This window comes from Callithrix jacchus, chromosome 9 (assembly GCF_049354715.1).
Source record: "Callithrix jacchus isolate 240 chromosome 9, calJac240_pri, whole genome shotgun sequence".
Classification (NCBI taxonomy): domain Eukaryota; kingdom Metazoa; phylum Chordata; class Mammalia; order Primates; family Cebidae; genus Callithrix; species Callithrix jacchus.
In genome coordinates, this window is record NC_133510.1 from 87,728,255 (window position 1) to 87,746,602 (window position 18,348).

Genomic DNA, 18,348 nt, shown 5'->3' on the forward strand with positions numbered 1-18,348 from the left:
TATTGTGTTATTGCCATAAAAGCATAACCAAGCCTTTAAGTTTATTATCCACTTGCAAACATTATCAGGAAAGACAGATAAATGATTTAGCACAGATGTTAATGTCATGAAGATTTAATGCAGATGTTAGTGTCATCAAAGATCTTTCTTTTAAATGTACTATCAAATCAGTATTGTTTTCTCAAGATCTGCGAATAAAAGATACATGATATGACTGATTACTGAATTAGTATTTTCTGAACATCATATAGGTATTTTCTCTACAAAAGTAACTCAAAACATATGGTGATATTTTGAGTTTTGTAAATATGATGATACCCTTTAAATTCAAAAAATAAGATGAATTTCTGAACTGTAGAATTTAATATTTTGAAAAACAGATTAATATAATTTCATGAGTTTTATTATAATATTCAATAATTCAGTATAATATAATCAATAATTTGAATAGATCTGTTATTTAATGCAATTCAAAACTTTTGGAATAAAATAATATAGTGTGATTATTTTAAGAATTAACTAGTTTCTTCTGAACAAATTGAAATCCAAAGGTCACATTTCTGCATGAATTATATTCTTGATGTGTTTGAAGAAACGAACTGTTAATAAGACCTGTAAAACCTGGAAGAAAAGGGAATGATAGGAGATCAAAATTTAATCAATGAGTAATTTGTAAAGTTAACACTATATAGTCACCTAAATGTGTATTTTAAAGGGAAAATGAATCAAAATGGGTGAAAAAATTTCAGAGTAAGGTACATATACTTGTGAATAAGAAACCCGCAAAATGAGTCTTCAAGAATAACCCACCTGTTACCTAGTTCATGTAAAGAGGAGAATAGGAAAAAACCCTTAGGTTTTAATTACATGAGCTATCATTGAGCTAGATGCCTTGACAAACTGCTAATGGTTTTCTTGTTGTTGTTATTCGGCATCTTCCTAACTGTGTCCTTAAATGTACAAAACTCCTTCTTTTTGTTACAGATAATGAAAAGTGGTATGTAAAAGTCAGAAGATAAAATGGAGCATGGATGTTATCCTCTCCAGTTTTCTCTTAAAATATTCCAGCATGAACACAATAGAGAATAAACATTTAAAAACAATGATGCTAATGTATATAAAGAATGTCTTGGTTTACTACCATTCGGAGACTAAAATTGCTACCAGCTGAATAGATGGAAACTTAGGTCAGGAGCTTCATGGATCAATGCAAAGTCAAATGCAGAATCTTTATCCTATCTGTCAAAAAATGCATTATGTATTCATTTTAGTGGTATAGTAACCACTATAATGCTCTGTTCACTCTCACTGTTTCTTTGAATCCATTGCCTGCACTTAATAGTCTTCACTGAGACTGGAGAATAGTGTCTTGAATCCTAATTCTGCAGTTGCCACCTTTAGGTCATGGAATGTGTCTATTTTGCATCTCATTGCATATCAACATCTAGTAGAGTACATGAAACACAATAAATGACCTCCTCCCTCCAAATATATTGAATGAGTCAATATATGAGTGAATGGTGGATCTCACGCATGTCAAACATCTGGCTAGATTTCAGTAGTCTGCCAACTTGCAGACTGCCCAAAATGGTGCTCTTACTGCCAATATATAATATACATATACATATATGTATATATATACACATATAAAGATATCTATACATCTATAGATCTATTTATCTTTCTATCTATGTAGAAAGAAAGATAAAAAGATAGAGAGATCGGTATTGGAGATCTCAATGTAATACAATTACTACCTCCAGGATGACCACTTATTAACAGGCTCCCCACACCTGGCTGATTAAGGGATCGCCTATACAACTCTAGGATGTAAAAAGCATCAAAGTCCTGGCTCCTATTATATGAACTTATCTAATTAGGTCTCCACCTGATCACTCTGCAGTCTATTCTGTATAGCTTATACTTAATATTTTTCATTTTTAACATATGAACAAAAACTTACCTCTGAAGTTAAAAGTCCAAAGTTAATTCCAGTTACAGTTAACGCATTGACATTATACCATGTACTGATTTTATTTTCACAACCCTGAGGAAAAGAACTTATTCAGATTGACTTGGAGATGGAAATGATCTTATACATAATTCTTTACAAAAAATAAAAGATAAACAGAGATTAGTAATTTACCAAAATCAAAATAGTAAGATAACAAATATCTAACTGGAGACTGGACTTTTAGTCCAGAAAGTTTTGTATGGTAGCAGGACACCTCAGTTGCTAATTTTAAAGTTGCTAAGATGTAATCATGTAATTAAAATCAGAAATTTATCAAGTTTTGAAAAGGGATTTTTCTCTTCTGCAGACTATTGTAATTCATCAGGATATAGTAGTCTCCCTGCTTACCTACCAGCAATACCCCCAACGGAGGCCTGAAACTACAGACAGTATCAAACTGTCTAAATATATTATGTATTTTTCTAGAGAAACATAACATAATAAAGTTTAATTTATAAATTAGGCACAGCAAGAGATTAAAAACAATAACTAATAATAAAATAGAACAATTATAACAATATGCCAGCATCACTATTCTTACACTTTGGGGTCACCACAAAGTAAATTAAGGGTTATTTGAATACAGGCACTGTGATACCTCAAAAGTTGGTCTTATAATGAAGATGACTACTAAGTGACTAAGGCTGGGTAGCATCCACAGCATGAATACACTGGACAAAGGGCTGACTCATGTCCCAGTGGAGACAGAGAAGAAAGGCACAAGATTTCATCATACTACTCAGAATGATGTGCAATTTAAAACTTATTTATTATTTATTATTGGAATTTTCAACCTAACATGTTCAATGGTTGAACTCTCAGAATGTGAAACTGCAGATAGAGGTAACTACTGTATATACCATCACCTAAAATGGTTATTTCCCAAATAGTAGATGCTTTTAAAAATGTATTTACCATTTATTTATGAATTAATTTTGCAATTGAAACAATACATCTTAAAATTAGAATAAGCTTAGTATGCAAACTATACAAAGTATTAGCAGTTCTTGGGATGGAAAATCTAGTTATCTATAGCCCACACTTGTAAATCACAGTTGCTCCAGAGAACCCTTTACTCTTGCTTCTGCCACACTTACCTGAACACCACATTCGACATTGCTGGGACCCATTCCCTTCAGTTTTTGCCTATCCTTTTACTTCTGGTGTTACAGCTCCCTAATCAATCATATGCACCAAGGCTTTGACAAAACTGCCTCCTCTTTATGCAGGGCTTCTCAAGGAAGACTGGGGAGAAAGACTGATGATATCCCAAGTTTCAAGAATACATAAATCATATACTCCCAGGATGTTTATTTACTTTTTGTATTATACCTTGGAAATAACACTACAATTTACCTGATTATGTGTTCAGTTTAGGGAAGTGGATTAAGAATGTAGCCACCACAAACAACACTATTTTTGTATAAAAATTTGCTCAGAATTCTAAATTGACTTACACAACAAACAAACAAAATACTATAAACACTCGGAGAAGCCTAGACTTATCTTTACCTTGAGATAAGTTGCATTCAGTGGCTCATCACAAAACCATTTTCTTAGAGTAAATTTTGTGCAAGAACATGGCACCTGTCCTGGATTTTCTTTATTCTTATTCTTTATCCAGTCTGTGTAATTATGTTGGCCACAACACTGTAACTAGAAAAACGCTTATATAAATTTTAACATAAAATATTCAAAATATAGTTCGTTATATGAGATTAATATTAAAGTGTTTTTTGTTATGAAGATAACTCATTAATTTGCCCTAGAATATGCAATGGATTAAATAAATAAGCATATTTGTGTTTATTTGCTTAATTAATTACTTTTTTCCTGCTATTATTGTTGTCAACCATAGCTAAAGATCTCTGCTCACATTAGTGGCTTACAGTTGGATAGAATTATTACATCTGAATTTTTAGGATAGAAGATATACTTGATATGCTTACATATAAATGATGCTTATTATCATAATATAAAACTGACAATCACCTCAGCTATACCTTCTTCCTTAACTATAGCAGTTCTATTTGTATTTATAGAATATGCAGTCATAAATATTTGGCATACCTGAAAAAAGATTCAGGGTAAAATCTGCTTTTCTAGGATTAATGGGGGATGTTAACTTTCAATTTTGTATTGTGTGAAAATTACCACAAAGAACCAAAAGAGGATAACAAAAATAGTTATAGAAATGATCCAAGTATTAAAAAATGTCTCATTTGCAGTGCTAATTCTGGAATCCTATCAAGCAGAGTTAGGAGGATATGAAATAATCAGTTTACATATTTGTCACAGGAAATAAGAAAAAGGTGAAGTAAGTAATTGTTTTCTAAACTTTTAAAGGTAATGATAACTGCCTATGTTTACAAGATATAACAGCAATCTTGGCACAGTTCTAGGATATGCTGATAACCAAAATAGTGCTTGAGATTTAGGTTAGTACTGAAAGTTAGTTTAAACAAACAAATCTACAGATATCATCTCAGTTATACTAATGGCTAGGAACTGAAAGTTGGAATTTCACTAATAATAGTATGAGATACAGAATTGTTTTCATGTCATTTTCTGACTATAGGCAGGTTCAATCCTCTGCTGTAAGTTGTCATGCAGTCTGAAAACACAACGCATGTATGGATCACATTCGTAAGAGAAAAAGATGATGAGTAAAAGTGTTTGTAATTACATTTCAGTTCTCTTAAGATGTATTTCCATTATTTTATGTACTAAAAATAATAACTATTTTTTATGTGAGGCATGTAATATACCCATAAAGGATACAGAATCTAGTGCCAGATTGTGTTTGTTTGAATCTTGGCTCTTACACTTATTAGCTGTGCAATCCACATTAAATTACTGAATTTTTCAGCTTTTCATCTATAAAACGAGGATAACAGTTCCTATGCTTTATGGGTTGGGAGGATTGAATTAGCTAATATATGCAAATCACTTACAAAAAAGTCTTGGACTATGTAAATGTTTGCTATTTTTTTAATTGGGCACTTACTATATTCCAGTGCTGATCTATTTCTGCAAACCATTTGGCCGACAATACCCTTTTCTTACCCTTCCACTACAGCTGACCAGAAAAAAAAAAACAACAACAACCCTGCACTGTGAAATAATAATCTTAATAAATTAGCTAAAAAGTATTAGTTGTGTTAATGTCCTGGATCCAAGCCTTTCTATAGATTCTATATATTACTTCATTTGTTCCCGCCAACTGGAGGTAGGGGTTAATATGTCTATTTTATGAATGTGGAACTTGGAGTTTAAGAGGGTTACTTGTCCAGAGCCACAAAACTACTACATAGCAATCCTAGTATGGAGGCTCAAATGGTAACCACCGTGCTGCCAGCAAAGACTACTGCTTAGACTTATAACCCATTAGGTGCAGCGGGATAGACTATCCCACTTGGCAAAAGATCACGAGCACTTTTCCAGGTGAAACCAAGTTAAAATGCACATCATTTAACACAGAAAATAGGAGTTAATAAAAGGAGAATATAACTCAAGATTTCTAAATGGGGACAATGCCCTTTTGACCAGTTTGTTTCGAAGAAATACAACTCTCATTCCTCTGCCCCTATTCCTTGCCCCAACCTATTCTCTCTCTGTCCCTCAGTGGTCAACAGTGACATCGAATTTTTTTAGTTAATTTCATCTTACTGTTTTCTGTAAAGCATTCAGAATAGTCCACTTGGTTATATCTTCAGGCTTATCTTTAGATCCATAGTCAGAAATGACACAATCAATTCTGTCATGCCATAGTTACCAAACCTGTAGAAAATTGTATTAAAAGTGAAAATATCACAGAAATTTATCCATAAAAACTTCATCAAAATTGATAGTTCCTCAAGGGTACCATCATGAAGATAATATTCAATATGATTTTTCTGTTATCTGTTTATTTCTTTTTTAAATAACTTTAACAATCTCAGTGGGTATCAAAGCATATGGTTTTTCAATTCATAATTTATAGGCTCATTTTATGAGTAAGGAAGAAAATGTGCTCTTCTCTCATACTCAGAAAAACACTTTAAAAGTCTTTTAAACAAATCAAAAACCAAAATAAGTGTCTTTTCAATGGCACCAAGATTTTTCTGACAAACTTCAACATTCCTTAATTCCATGGGAGGTCTGTAGTGTACATTTCGTGGCTTATAATTTATTTTACAACTTTAGAAGTTGTAGAAAACTATAGTTTTATGCAAATTATACTTGGTCAGAGAAATGTAAATACATTTTTCTCAGTAAGGGTATATTTGATTCCTTCTCTCTCCAAGCCTGTTTTGCATCTATTAAGTGACAGCCTATATAAATATCCTCTTCGGGATTCTCCTTTGAATTAGTTTTTATATCTTACTGGTTTTCTCATTAATTAAGATGTTAAATAAAATGATTGATTTCTATCTACTATATATTTCTAAAAACTGATTTTTAAATTTTAAATCTTATCCTCTCATAATACTATAGGGCTCAGAATAAAATACTCCAAAATATAGCACCTTGGTATGCTGAATATTTTAAGCTCAAGGAAATTGAGAAAACTGCCGAAGCAAAAAGGTCACTGTGGGACCTTTCTTCTCCTGCCTTTCTCCCATGAAGCAGGTCATAAAAGAATTACCTGCCCCATTTCCCCTGAAGGTATATCAAAAGATCCTCATTCCAGAGGGGCCCTGTCCTATACCCAGAAGCCAAGAAGCATCTGAACAAACAGACCTTGCTAAATATCCCCCAGGTTTATTACCATTAGATTATATGCATTTGCCCTCCAATCACACTTTCACATGACTGTCCACAGAAATAGTTTTCCTTGGATCTTTGAGTCTTTGTGTTTTGGTTAAGTCAATTTGTTTTGCTTTTTCTTTGTTAGTTTGTCTTTTGTTATAGAGATCTCAGCCAAGAGCCTTGTGATGAATGAGATATAACTTTTTCTCTCCTGCATTTCTAACCCAAAAATGATCAGATCTGAATGGGGAAAAACAAAACTCTGCAATCTCAAAATCCAGATAATGCAAAGGTAGAATGATTGTTGTAGTAACTTAGCATTTACACATTTATATAATTTTTATAACAAATTACTAATTTGGTCCTCAATAATACCAAAAGCTAGGAAGAATAGATATTCCCCTTTTATGAATGGAAATACAGACACTCAGAAAATTTAATTATTGACTTTTGTTTATAAGAAGCTGAGATGTTTAAATATGATCATTTGAATGCTAGTCTAATGACTTTTACTGAATTGTGTTGTCTTTGAAAATAAAAACTGGTGAAAATATTACAATAATTATAAAAGGCATACAAGCTAAACTCTTACTTAGTTACTTATATATTTGCATTTTAATACATTTAAGAAAATTAGAATAATGTCAAGGATGATTTAGATCTATTTTATTCTGTTTATTTTTATTTAGAATAAATAAAATATACAGTGCTGTTGGCAAAATTATAAAAATATAGTGCTGTTGGCAATGTGTTGGGGTAAAACTTATGGCCTTGTATAGTTTCTAAAGCATTATTTGGGAGATCTAAAGTACATATGAATAAAACTTCATACATAAGTACTTTCATATATAACCTAATGTATAAGTAAAATTCTCTTACGCTTACTCAATTTGGTAAGCATCTATTAAAGGCCCAGTGTATCTTCCACACTTAGTTAAGTACTGTAAATAACATAAAAGATTTAGAGGTTCTTAAGAACTTAGGCCAGTTTGAACGCAGAAAACAAACTGATGTTAACAAAGTTGTTAGCTCTGGGGTCAGCAAATGAGTATTTGAGTCCAGGCTCTGTCATTTGGCCATGAAATACTTTAACAAGCGTTTCTCATCACAAAGCCTCAGTTTTCTCTCCTATAAAGTAGGACTTACAGTACATTTCTAGGGGTTGCTGTGAGGATTAATATTACGATACCTATAGTGTTTATTACAGTCTCTGGCACATGGTAGTTATTCATTAGTTCTTATTCTGATATATATAGAGATACAGGAGTCTGTGCCTAACATTGAAGCAAATACGGGTAACTCAGATAAACTATATTTACATATTGATAACTCTTATGTCTCATATTTATGTTCTATCATCAGGTTCAAAAGTTTGAGGTTGAGAGATTGGGATTTGGTGTTTTGCCACCAAAACAGCTTTCTGAAACTTACCTGCTGCGGCCGAAATACTTTTAAAACTCCCATAAACACACACACACACACACACACACACACACACACACACACACACACGATTAACTGTCCAGTAAAGAATGAAGTTGAAGGGCAATGTTATCATATAGGAAAGATTTTTTTTTTTAACTTTGGCCATTACAGAGGAATATAGATAGATATAAAGAAAATCTAGGAACCATATTAATTAATCAGAGTTCTTTCAAGATTAATTAAGGCAAGGGAAGAGAACTCTTAAGTGGCTACTTTACAACTGAAATTTGATAAATTTTCAGTTAACGACAACTCTGTAAGGTAGACAGGTATTAATTATATTTTACAGATGAAGACATTGGCTCAGAGCCGTAAAGCAGCTTGTTGATCTCTAACCATATTCATGTCTGTATGACGTCGAATACGTGCTGTTTTTACAATAGGACATTAATCTCCCATGATACAAGACAGACCTTCAATGAACTGAAATACTGAAATGTCTTAAAGAATTTAAAATAACTGTAGGTTGTAATAGGTAAGTTTTATTGTCCAAAAGTTTTTTCAGCCTTAATATATGCTTTTTTGAACTAAATTTGATAAACTTAAATCTTGCTCTAATTAATCTAATCACTCATCACCCTACCTGTGGAAAATAAACAAATTATTCAGTATGTCTTATTTAAGTGAATTGCTCAATTTCAAATCAGTTAGAGTCTAAATTTTTTCTTTGCATAAACATAATACAGTGATTGGGTCAGTAGTGGTAGTCAGAATTGGTAGGAGGAGAAGGGGAGAAGGATATAAAAATTTGGACTCCTAAATCTCAATACCATTTCCTCTTCCCCAATACTGTTTGATATTTAAAACTACTTTTTAATCATATGCAAATGGAGTTAAAGGCAAGTTCCCCTATCTACCTCTTTCAATCTGACTCCTGGCCCCTTCCTATACTCTAGTGCTTTCATTGAATATTATTTTCCCCTAAATACATTTACCTTTGACTTTTAATATAGGCTCAATGGTCTCAATACTCTAGGGTATCCAATTTCCTTTAAAGTTCAAATAACAGGATGCATTGATAAAGATTTGTTTTCCATAACTCCTCTTTCTTTGTGAAGATGAAAGTACAACCTGAACACCAAAGGCCCATGTTATCAATACTGCATACTAAAACCAAAGAAAAATAGAGATAGTTACTATGCTTCTATGTATTTTGTATGCCCAAATAATGGGAAAATGCATACCACTAAAAATATGCAACCATAAAGTATACATAGGTATTGCTGATGCTTCCTGCTTTCATAAATATGACTGCAATTAGTGAAATAGCAAGGCAAAGTAAAAAAAAAAAAGTGAACATTTGTATAAAACAGAAAAACGTGATAGTAATTAATGAGCACGTTGGTCCAATATAGTTGTTAATGACACCATCTTAATTCAGTTCTAAAACTATTATAGAGTGATTTTAATTATCTTCACCTCACTCTATTTTGCTAAAACTAGAGAACTACTAAATTCATGACCTACTATTTAAGCATATGCAGAAAGTAGAAAGTATAACAAAAGAACTGCAAAAATAAACTTAAATCTGTATGTACATTTGGGCTATTTCCTGAAAACTGAAAATACTTCTATCCAAACCAAATAAAATAATTTTTACATTTATTAAACTATTTTTTAAAATATGGACACTTTAGTCTTCTTCATCATAGCTGCTGTCAACCTAAAAAAGGCACAAAATAAAATTACCTCTATGTTGAGGCATTAAGCAATAAGAAATAAAGATTATAGTCCATTTCATTGCATGAAATGACAAACTACCAGTTCATTCTGTGAGGACAGGGTAGAGAGAAGCATTTAGTAGAAAAAAGGGAGAGATTTACATAAACTGCTTAGAAACAGAGTTTATTGGTTCCAAAGTTTCAAAGCCAGAGTTGTTGCCAGTTCACTGGTAGAGATGCCATGACTGGGCAAGGGCTCTCCCAAAACATCTGATCTGAATTACTGCAGTCCTAAGGAATATCTAGTTATAAACCTTATCAAAGCGGGAGATGAACGAAGACAGTTTCTAGCTGGCGGTTTTCAGAAAGTCCTTAAAAATAGTATTTATTTCAGGTATATAAGCATCAGCCTCTCTTTTGGGCTTTTCTGGCCCTGATTTTTTGTTTTTTGTTCTGACAAAAGTGATTTCCTGCTGGTATCTGCAACTTTTACACAGCATATATTAATATGTAAGATTTATAATTCAGCTGGGCATGGTGGCTCATGGCTGTAATTTCAGCACTTTGGGAGGCTGAGGTGGTTGGATCACTTTAGGTCAGGAGTTCAAGACCAGCCCAGCCCCCATCTCTATTAAAATACAAAAATTAGCTGGGAGTGGTGGTGCACACCTGTAATCCTTGCTACTCAAGAGGCTGAGGCAGGAGAATTGCTTGAACCTGGGAGGTAGAGGCTGCAGGAGCTGAGATCGTGCCACTGTACTCCAGACTGGGCAACAGAACAAGACTCTGTCTCAAAAAAAAAAAAAAAAAAAAAAAAATTGAATTCATAATAATTTAAAAAGTAAGTGGTCTGCATATTTACCAGGCAAAATGTTAAATAGTAATGATTCACTGTTAGTATTATTTATTTACTTTTTACTTAGCTCTCACAGAGATAAAAATTATTTATGCACATTTTAACATTAAATAATTTGAAATATCAGATCAAAATTTTCTTCTTGGCATGTTATATTTCCTAGTTTCAGGGAAAAAAAATTTCACAGACAAAAACATGGTCTTACATCTATTTAGATGTTTAGATTTTCAAATTCCAAATGCACTATCTCACTTAATCTTATATTAATAAGGGATTTGTAGAAGCAGGAAAAATTGTACAAAACTTTTTTTTTTTTTTTTTTTTTGAGACAAAGTCTCGCTCTGTGGCGCAGGCTGAAGTGCAGTGGCGCAATCTCGGCTCACTACAACCTTCGCCTCCCAGATTCAAGTGATTCTCCTGCCTCAGACTTTCTAGTAGCTGGGATTACAGGTGCCCTCCACCATGCCAGGCCAATTTTTTGTATTTTTAGTAGAGATGGGGTTTCACCATGTTAGCCGGACTGGTCTCCAAGGACTGACTTCAGGTGACCTGCCCACCTTGGCCTCCCAAAGTGCTAAAAATGATAGGAGTGAGCCATTGCACCCAGCATATGAAACAATTTTTAAAATTACTGGTTATCTTAGAGTAGGTGTATGTAAAATCACCTTTAAGACATGGAATAGCTTTAAGATCGATAATATTTGCCCATAAATTGACTGTGTGAATGAATTAATTTGGTTCAGGGAAAAATATATTCATCAGAAAAGTACTGGTTAATTCAGAGGAGAATAGCAAAAGTGTCACGATGGTCAAATTAGCAGCACTCTTCCAGGGAATGTCCAGAAGGGACGCATGGTGGCATCTTGGTTCCAGGCCCTAATCTGTCAGATCCTATGTTCATGTATATATCCTTATGATGGTGTCTAATAGGCTTTCTCATTCAGATTCCATTAATATTTGAATCATATGAGGCAAAAACTTAGAAAATGTTTTTCTCCCTCTACTTTCCCCCTTTCTTTCCTATCTCTACCCCCTACATTGTACAAGCAGTAAGATCTGCATTTCCTTTGCCTACATGGAAATTTGTGACAAGAAGAAAAAAGCCAAGATTTTCTTGCAAGCCATTTCTGTCCTGGTCACTATAATCAAATTCTGAAGCTCAGTGAGAAAATTAGGCTAAGGATCCTAGAAAGAGAGAGAGTTAAGGCTTGAGAAGAGAGGGTTGGCCTTGGAGGAGATTAAGAAGAGACAGTAAAATCTCTTCTTGGACTAAAAAGATTTTGAGATGGATCCTGGAAGTCTGTGAGTTTCCAGAGCAACAGATCATAGTCCTTGGAATCCTGGCACTTCCCTGGTAAGGTGGTAAAACCCCAGAGGGAAATCAGGGTCCATATCTAAAATGCCTGTGCCAGGGTAATATTCAAACAAGAGTAGCAATTACTACTAATAGGCAGCAACTGTTTCCTATGCCAGGTGTACCTCCTAATTGCTGTGCCATTAGGGAGGTCTGACTGTCTCAGGGAAGGAAGACTGAAGGAATGGAACTGAGGTACTGGTTATTTACCAATATTTCACAAAAGGGTTTCACTGGTATGCCTGTACTGATAAATACTGTATGAATAGCAGGCTACCTTTGCCACCCACAGCCATTTAAAGAGCAGAGTGAGTAGACCTGAATAGACCATGTGACCTGGGAAAGTTGGTGTGTTTGTTGTAAATGACATAGACTGATAACTAGCATCCAGGGTGACTGACCACCCAGACTTTCAGTGCTCCACAAAAGCTGAGTATCTCTGTATTCTTCCTGGTAAAGGACAAAATGACAGCAGCTGAACTTCCTATCTGCTTGGCTGCAAATTAAAATCAATTTGATTTAGAGAAAAACGTAAAGGCTATATTTCATCTGAGTGTGTGAATTGTGATCCATACCTGCCACATGTATGGTATTTGGCTCATGTCCAGGTCAGTACTCTGGAATATAATTTGTCTTTTCACATCAAAAGCCTCGAGAGAAATAGTGTGCAAGTCAGATGCCAGAGTCTGCCTCTTTCAGTAGAGTTCTCATTTAAAAATAAAAATTTGTGATCTCAATTATAAGTTACCTTTCATGGCAATGACAGACACTAGGAACTAATAAAGAGAGGGGGGTGGGGGGCAAGGGTTGAATAAGTAACTACTGGGCACTATGTTCACTACTTGGGTGACAGGATCAACTGAAACCCAAACCTCAGCATCTTGTAATATACCCATGTAACAAACCAGCACATGTACCCCTCACACAAAATAAAGGTTGAAATTATAAAAAAATTAATACATACATAGGTTACCTTTCCTCATGTCATGCCCACAGAGAGAAAAATATGCTGACTCTAGAACATGTCTCTTTTACCCTGATTTGCTACATTGCTCACTGACTTGAATAAACTTCATTCTAATTCTAGCCTTCAGATTCTTAAGTTTGGTGAATTGTAGTTTAATCTAGGAGATGAATTCCTATTAGGTCTGTGTTAAAAATTAAATGTTCAAATGTGCTGAGGTACAGATTCAATTCGTAGAAAACTCACTAAGAAAATAATACCTGGAAAAGTTACTTTGCTGGAGGGAGGAGGCTGTTCTTCATTTGTATTGCTCTAAGGACATACTCTACTGCAGTGTCACAGTAACACAAATCATTACCCATTTGTGCAACTTAGATACTTAAACATCTAAGATAAAAGTTCAGACTATTGATGTGAAATACGTACCACAATTAAGAGCCATCTGATTTTGTTGTGAATTCCTATATAGCCCAAAAGACAAAAAAGAACAGTAGAAGATCCCATTCCAATCAAAATTTGAGAAATAGATACTATAAGGTGATTGTTTTCTTCTTTGAAAAGCACAAAATTACTTATTATGAAGTGGTATTTAAAAAATTTTTCTATTTAATAATAATTTCAGCAACCAAGCTTTTCTAAGCAGCTGTTGCCAAACCACTAGGATTCTCTGTCTCTCTCTCTCAAGTTTTGACTTCATGTACTACCGCTCACTTTTAGAATCAACTTTCTTCCTTTTCTCACATGAAGAGAATTTCTTAAATTTCAGAATATCTCTTTACCCTTATCCTCCTTGTTTTCCATGACAGAAGAAAATTGTTTCTAAGATCTCCTCTATGTCTAATGTATATTCAAACATTCATGGATTTATTCATTCATCAAAAAACTTTAGAAACTAATATGTGTGATTTAAATGTATACACCCTGAATTTATTGCTAATATAATCCCTTTCAAACTACATTTTATTTTCCCCCATCTAGAATGTGAGCCCTCAGTGCTAGAGATTATACATATTTATCAGTCAACAGGCTGACTGTTGAATGCTTGGTGCTGTGGAATAGACAGCAGGACAGTAAATGCTCAACAGATAATTCTTTTTAAAAAAGAAGCATGGATAAATGAATTAAATATGTATGGGAGGGTGTTATGGGAAAACAGTGTAGGTGGTGGTGTGCTAGAGAGAGCTTATACTGTCTCATAAAAGCCAATTGTGCTATTTCCAGGAAATCTGCAAACCAACTGAATTCACTTTGACATCTTGAAATTGGCCATTGGGGAACTGTTTAAACCATGGAAATGGGCAGATGTCATAAATCAAGACTCTCCATTCCAGAATTGGTTGTTAAATGTTGACCGGCATACTATGGGAAAAGAGGAACCTAAACCAGTTGTGGGAGAAGGTTAGAAGGTTTGGGCAAGGTTGCTAGAAAAAGTAACATCTGAGCATAGGCTTTATTGATCATTGGAAATATCTAGGTTGAAATGGTGCAGCATTTCTGAGACATTCAGCAGCATAGTGTGCGTAAGAAACTCAGCTTTGTTGACACATACAGTTCGAGTCAGATGAGACTAAAAAGGTTTGCAGGGATGAAATTATAGGCACTTTGTTTTTCAGTCTTCCTTACTGAAATAAAGCTCCACGAGAATGGGAACTTTATTTTGTTCATTCACTACCATATCCTCAGCTCTTAAGACAATGGCTGACACACAGAAGATGCTAAGTAATGTTTGCTATATGAGTAAATGATGGCAATGGAGAGTCAGATAAAAGCTTTTAATAGGAAAGTTAAAATTGCATTTAAAATTTTATTTTAAAAATGACAACTAATAATTGTAAATATTCATGGGTGTTGTTTTGATACATACAATATATACAGTTGATCAGATCAGAGTAATTAGCATATCCGGTCATCTCAAGCATGCATCATTTCTTTGTGTTGGGAATATTCAATATTCTTCTAGCTATTTGTGACTATGTAATACATTATTGTTAACTACAGTCATCCTACAGTAATATAGAACACTAGAACTTTTTTTCTCCTATCTAGCTGTAATTTTATATCCTTTAACAAATCTCTGCAACTGATGAAGACTTTCAGAGGGACTGCTAGACAACACTTAATAAATTCTAGAGAAATACTGCCACCTGCTGGATAAATTGTGCATACAATTGTTTAAAACGGAATGTCTGTTTCACTGAGAAAAACAAAAATACATACCAAAAGCTGTTAAAAAAATATTTCTGTCTAATAAAAGCCATGCACTAAATCCCATGAATAAAAGTCCAAGAACCTAAAAAAAGAAAGTCAGTGCTTATTTTTTATAATTGCCTATACAATAGATTACATTTTCTTTAATATATAATTATGGAGATTCTTACCAAGAAAGCTCCATTAATGAGATTAAGAAAGTACTTAATAATTATTGTTTTGTTATTTTTTAACATTCTTTTTCTTCCAGGATACTGATGATTCTGAAAAGACAACCACAACTTTTTTTTATAAACATTCCACACAACAACTTTAAGTATTTCTCCCTATTCAAGTTCTTTATTTGCACATTTTTCTTCTTGAATCAGTTATCAGTATAGCATACTCCCATCGCTAAATGAAATGAAATATTGAAGGTATCTTGAAACTTACCTTTGTCTGCATTTTTTTTTTGACTAGAGAGTATCTTCACTTAAAATAATGAAAATATATCTGCAATCCTTTGACTAGGCAATCAAGACTAAGAAGACATTTGTATAAAAGTCAACAAGCAGCTTTACTGAAAATCTTGCGGTTTTCAGAAAGTGTATTTTTGTTTTCAGTCTTATTGTATTTTTAAAATTTTTATTTTAATTCTAACAATTAGATGGCTGGGAAATTTTCCAGTTTAATACCTCTTGTTATTCTAGCTGGAAAGTTTTCCTCACTTCTGCCTGCCCTTTCCCTTTCTCAGAATAGTATTAGCTCCTCATTGAGGTATTGCTTGGAGACCTTTCTCTAGACACAATTTGTTACCTCTCAAATTTCTCATTGATCTGTCTTCTTCCCCACAGAGAGTCAAGGGTATTTAAGTGGTGAGATAGGTCTTATATACCATTGTAACCTCCAAGTTTAGTACACACTAGGTATTTTATATATGTTTGTTGAATGTATGAATGGATAGATATATTAAATTACTTAATTCATCTACAATTTAGTTTGGTATGCAGTATAAAAAACTCAATTAAAGTAGCTTTCATTAAAATTTATTTTCCAGATAGCCAATTTTCCTAAAACTTTCATGGAAAAATAAATACTTACTCCATTGGGTTTTGGTGCTGTTTAGTAGAGATGAAAGTTTCAGATCTAATTATATGTTCCCAGATTTTCTCTTTTCTATTTTCATTGTTTTAATTCTAACTAGCACTACACTTTTAAATGTATTGAAGCATACAATGTTTTAATATATATGGCAGATGATTGACATGATAGAAGCAGATTTAACAAGATTATTTTAAAGCTATTTGTATGTCCCTAATTAGGCAGAAAGAAATTTGTTTGTTGAAGGATGCTTTGAAAAGTAGAAAAATAAGAGATGTCTACATTAGTCTATGTACTACCTTCCCTACTTTATCATAAATCATATTCCTCCTAAAATCTCCCAATGTTCTTCTCAGTTTGAGGAGTCACTACAGGTTACATATTCTACCTATGTTTTGAATTTTTTTTTGCTGTCATTTGCTTTTTCTACTTTCTATCCTATTGTCTTATTCCTTCATTCCTCTAATGTTTGGCATGTTTTGATGGGACACTCAGTTAGAAAGACTGCCTGATTTTTATTTCAGTTTATTTCAAAGATGCATTAAATCTACATTTTCAGTTCAAATTCTATTTACTGCAGCATGTGGAAAGCTCCCCCACAGCCTGAAGAAAAAGATAGGCACAAGGTCTTGGCCTCTGTCTATGAAGAGAAAGAGAATGGAGATTAATGAACCAGAAAGCTCAGAAGTAACTCTGATGTGAACTGTTGAAGGCATGGACTTGAGTGTTGATGTGGTAATAATTAGCATGTTAGGTAGGGTCAAGCTGAAATGCTTTATCAAAGGACCCAAATATAGAGGGAAACTTTTATTTATCCCTTAGTAGGTAATCGATTCTCTTCTAGGAAATCATGTAGAAACTTGGGGCTAATGCTGGCCTGTTCAATATGTGCTTCCAAATTGGCTCCCGGTGGCATCTTTTGTAGCTAGCAGAAAGAAAAGAGGATGAGTAAACACAGGGGTGCATCTTTTAAGCAAGTCAGGTTGAAGTTGTACACTTCTCTTCTGTTGATATTCCACCAGCACAGACTTGGTCCCACAGCAATACTCATATTCAGTTGAAGGCAACCATGTACCCCAGATAAAGAAAAGAAGATAATTAGAGTGGTGACAGCCAAACAAAATGCCCAGTCAGAAAAGGGCAATTACAAAAGATAATTAGGAAAAAAGAGAGCTTGGACAAAGTTTTAATATGCTTTACTGTAGAAAACAAAGACAATTAGAAAGATTCCTATAGAATGGGAAAATAAAAGAATAATGGTAATCCCTGGAAATTTAAAAATTGGGAAAATGGTTTCAAAGAAAAATTCATAAATTTAATATTTCACAATTGAATTTGAAGTGGTAAAGTATATATATATGGGTTATGTCTCATAAGCACTGTAAATGAAGTTCAGATAAACGGGTAGCATAGGCTATACAGCCTTGAAAGCCATGGAGAATCAAAGTAATGGGTGTGAATGAAAGAGAACATGGATTGTCTATAGATGTAAATGGGCAGAGATTTGATGGTAGAGAATGAAATGATACAATTAATAATTTGAAATTGTTAAAGCAGATTTTTACAAACTGAGAAGATGATCAAGGCATGATCTCATGGAAACCAATAGAGAAAGACATTTCTAGATCATGGTGTCATAACATGGTGTTACATGATGTAGAAGTCAAAAGGAGTGAGAACTTAGTAAGATCAAAGGTAGGCAACGTGGTAAGGAAGACGTTTATGGTAATTTCAAAACAGTAGTTCAAGGTTACAAGGTTAAAACACAGCAAACTGTATCCAAGCAACAAGACAAAGAAGCCCATGACTATGTTTACAAAGAATGGTAAGAAGAGATGGTCATGTGTTGACTGTTTCAGCCACAAGCTCTGCATACTGGAAACAATGTCAATGAGGAGAATGATGTGTCAACACAAAGATTCAGATACCTTAAGTGCAGTTCTTATATAAATAGTTGTAATGTGAAAGATCTACATTTTCTTCTGCTATAAACAG

At 33.7% G+C, this 18,348-nt stretch overlaps 1 protein-coding gene across 1 annotated transcript; it reads right to left on the bottom strand.

Annotated features, from left to right (window-relative positions):
• Window positions 1–459: 459 nt before the first annotated feature.
• TSPAN19 (tetraspanin 19) lies at window positions 460–15,509 on the bottom strand. Its single transcript, XM_002807132.7, is given in 9 exon segments — window positions 460–621; window positions 1,964–2,047; window positions 3,527–3,670; window positions 5,684–5,794; window positions 9,001–9,008; window positions 9,271–9,337; window positions 13,492–13,616; window positions 15,283–15,355; window positions 15,444–15,509. Coding segments are annotated over 9 exon segments (747 nt in total). The 3' UTR covers window positions 460–552.
• Window positions 15,510–18,348: the final 2,839 nt, after the last annotated feature.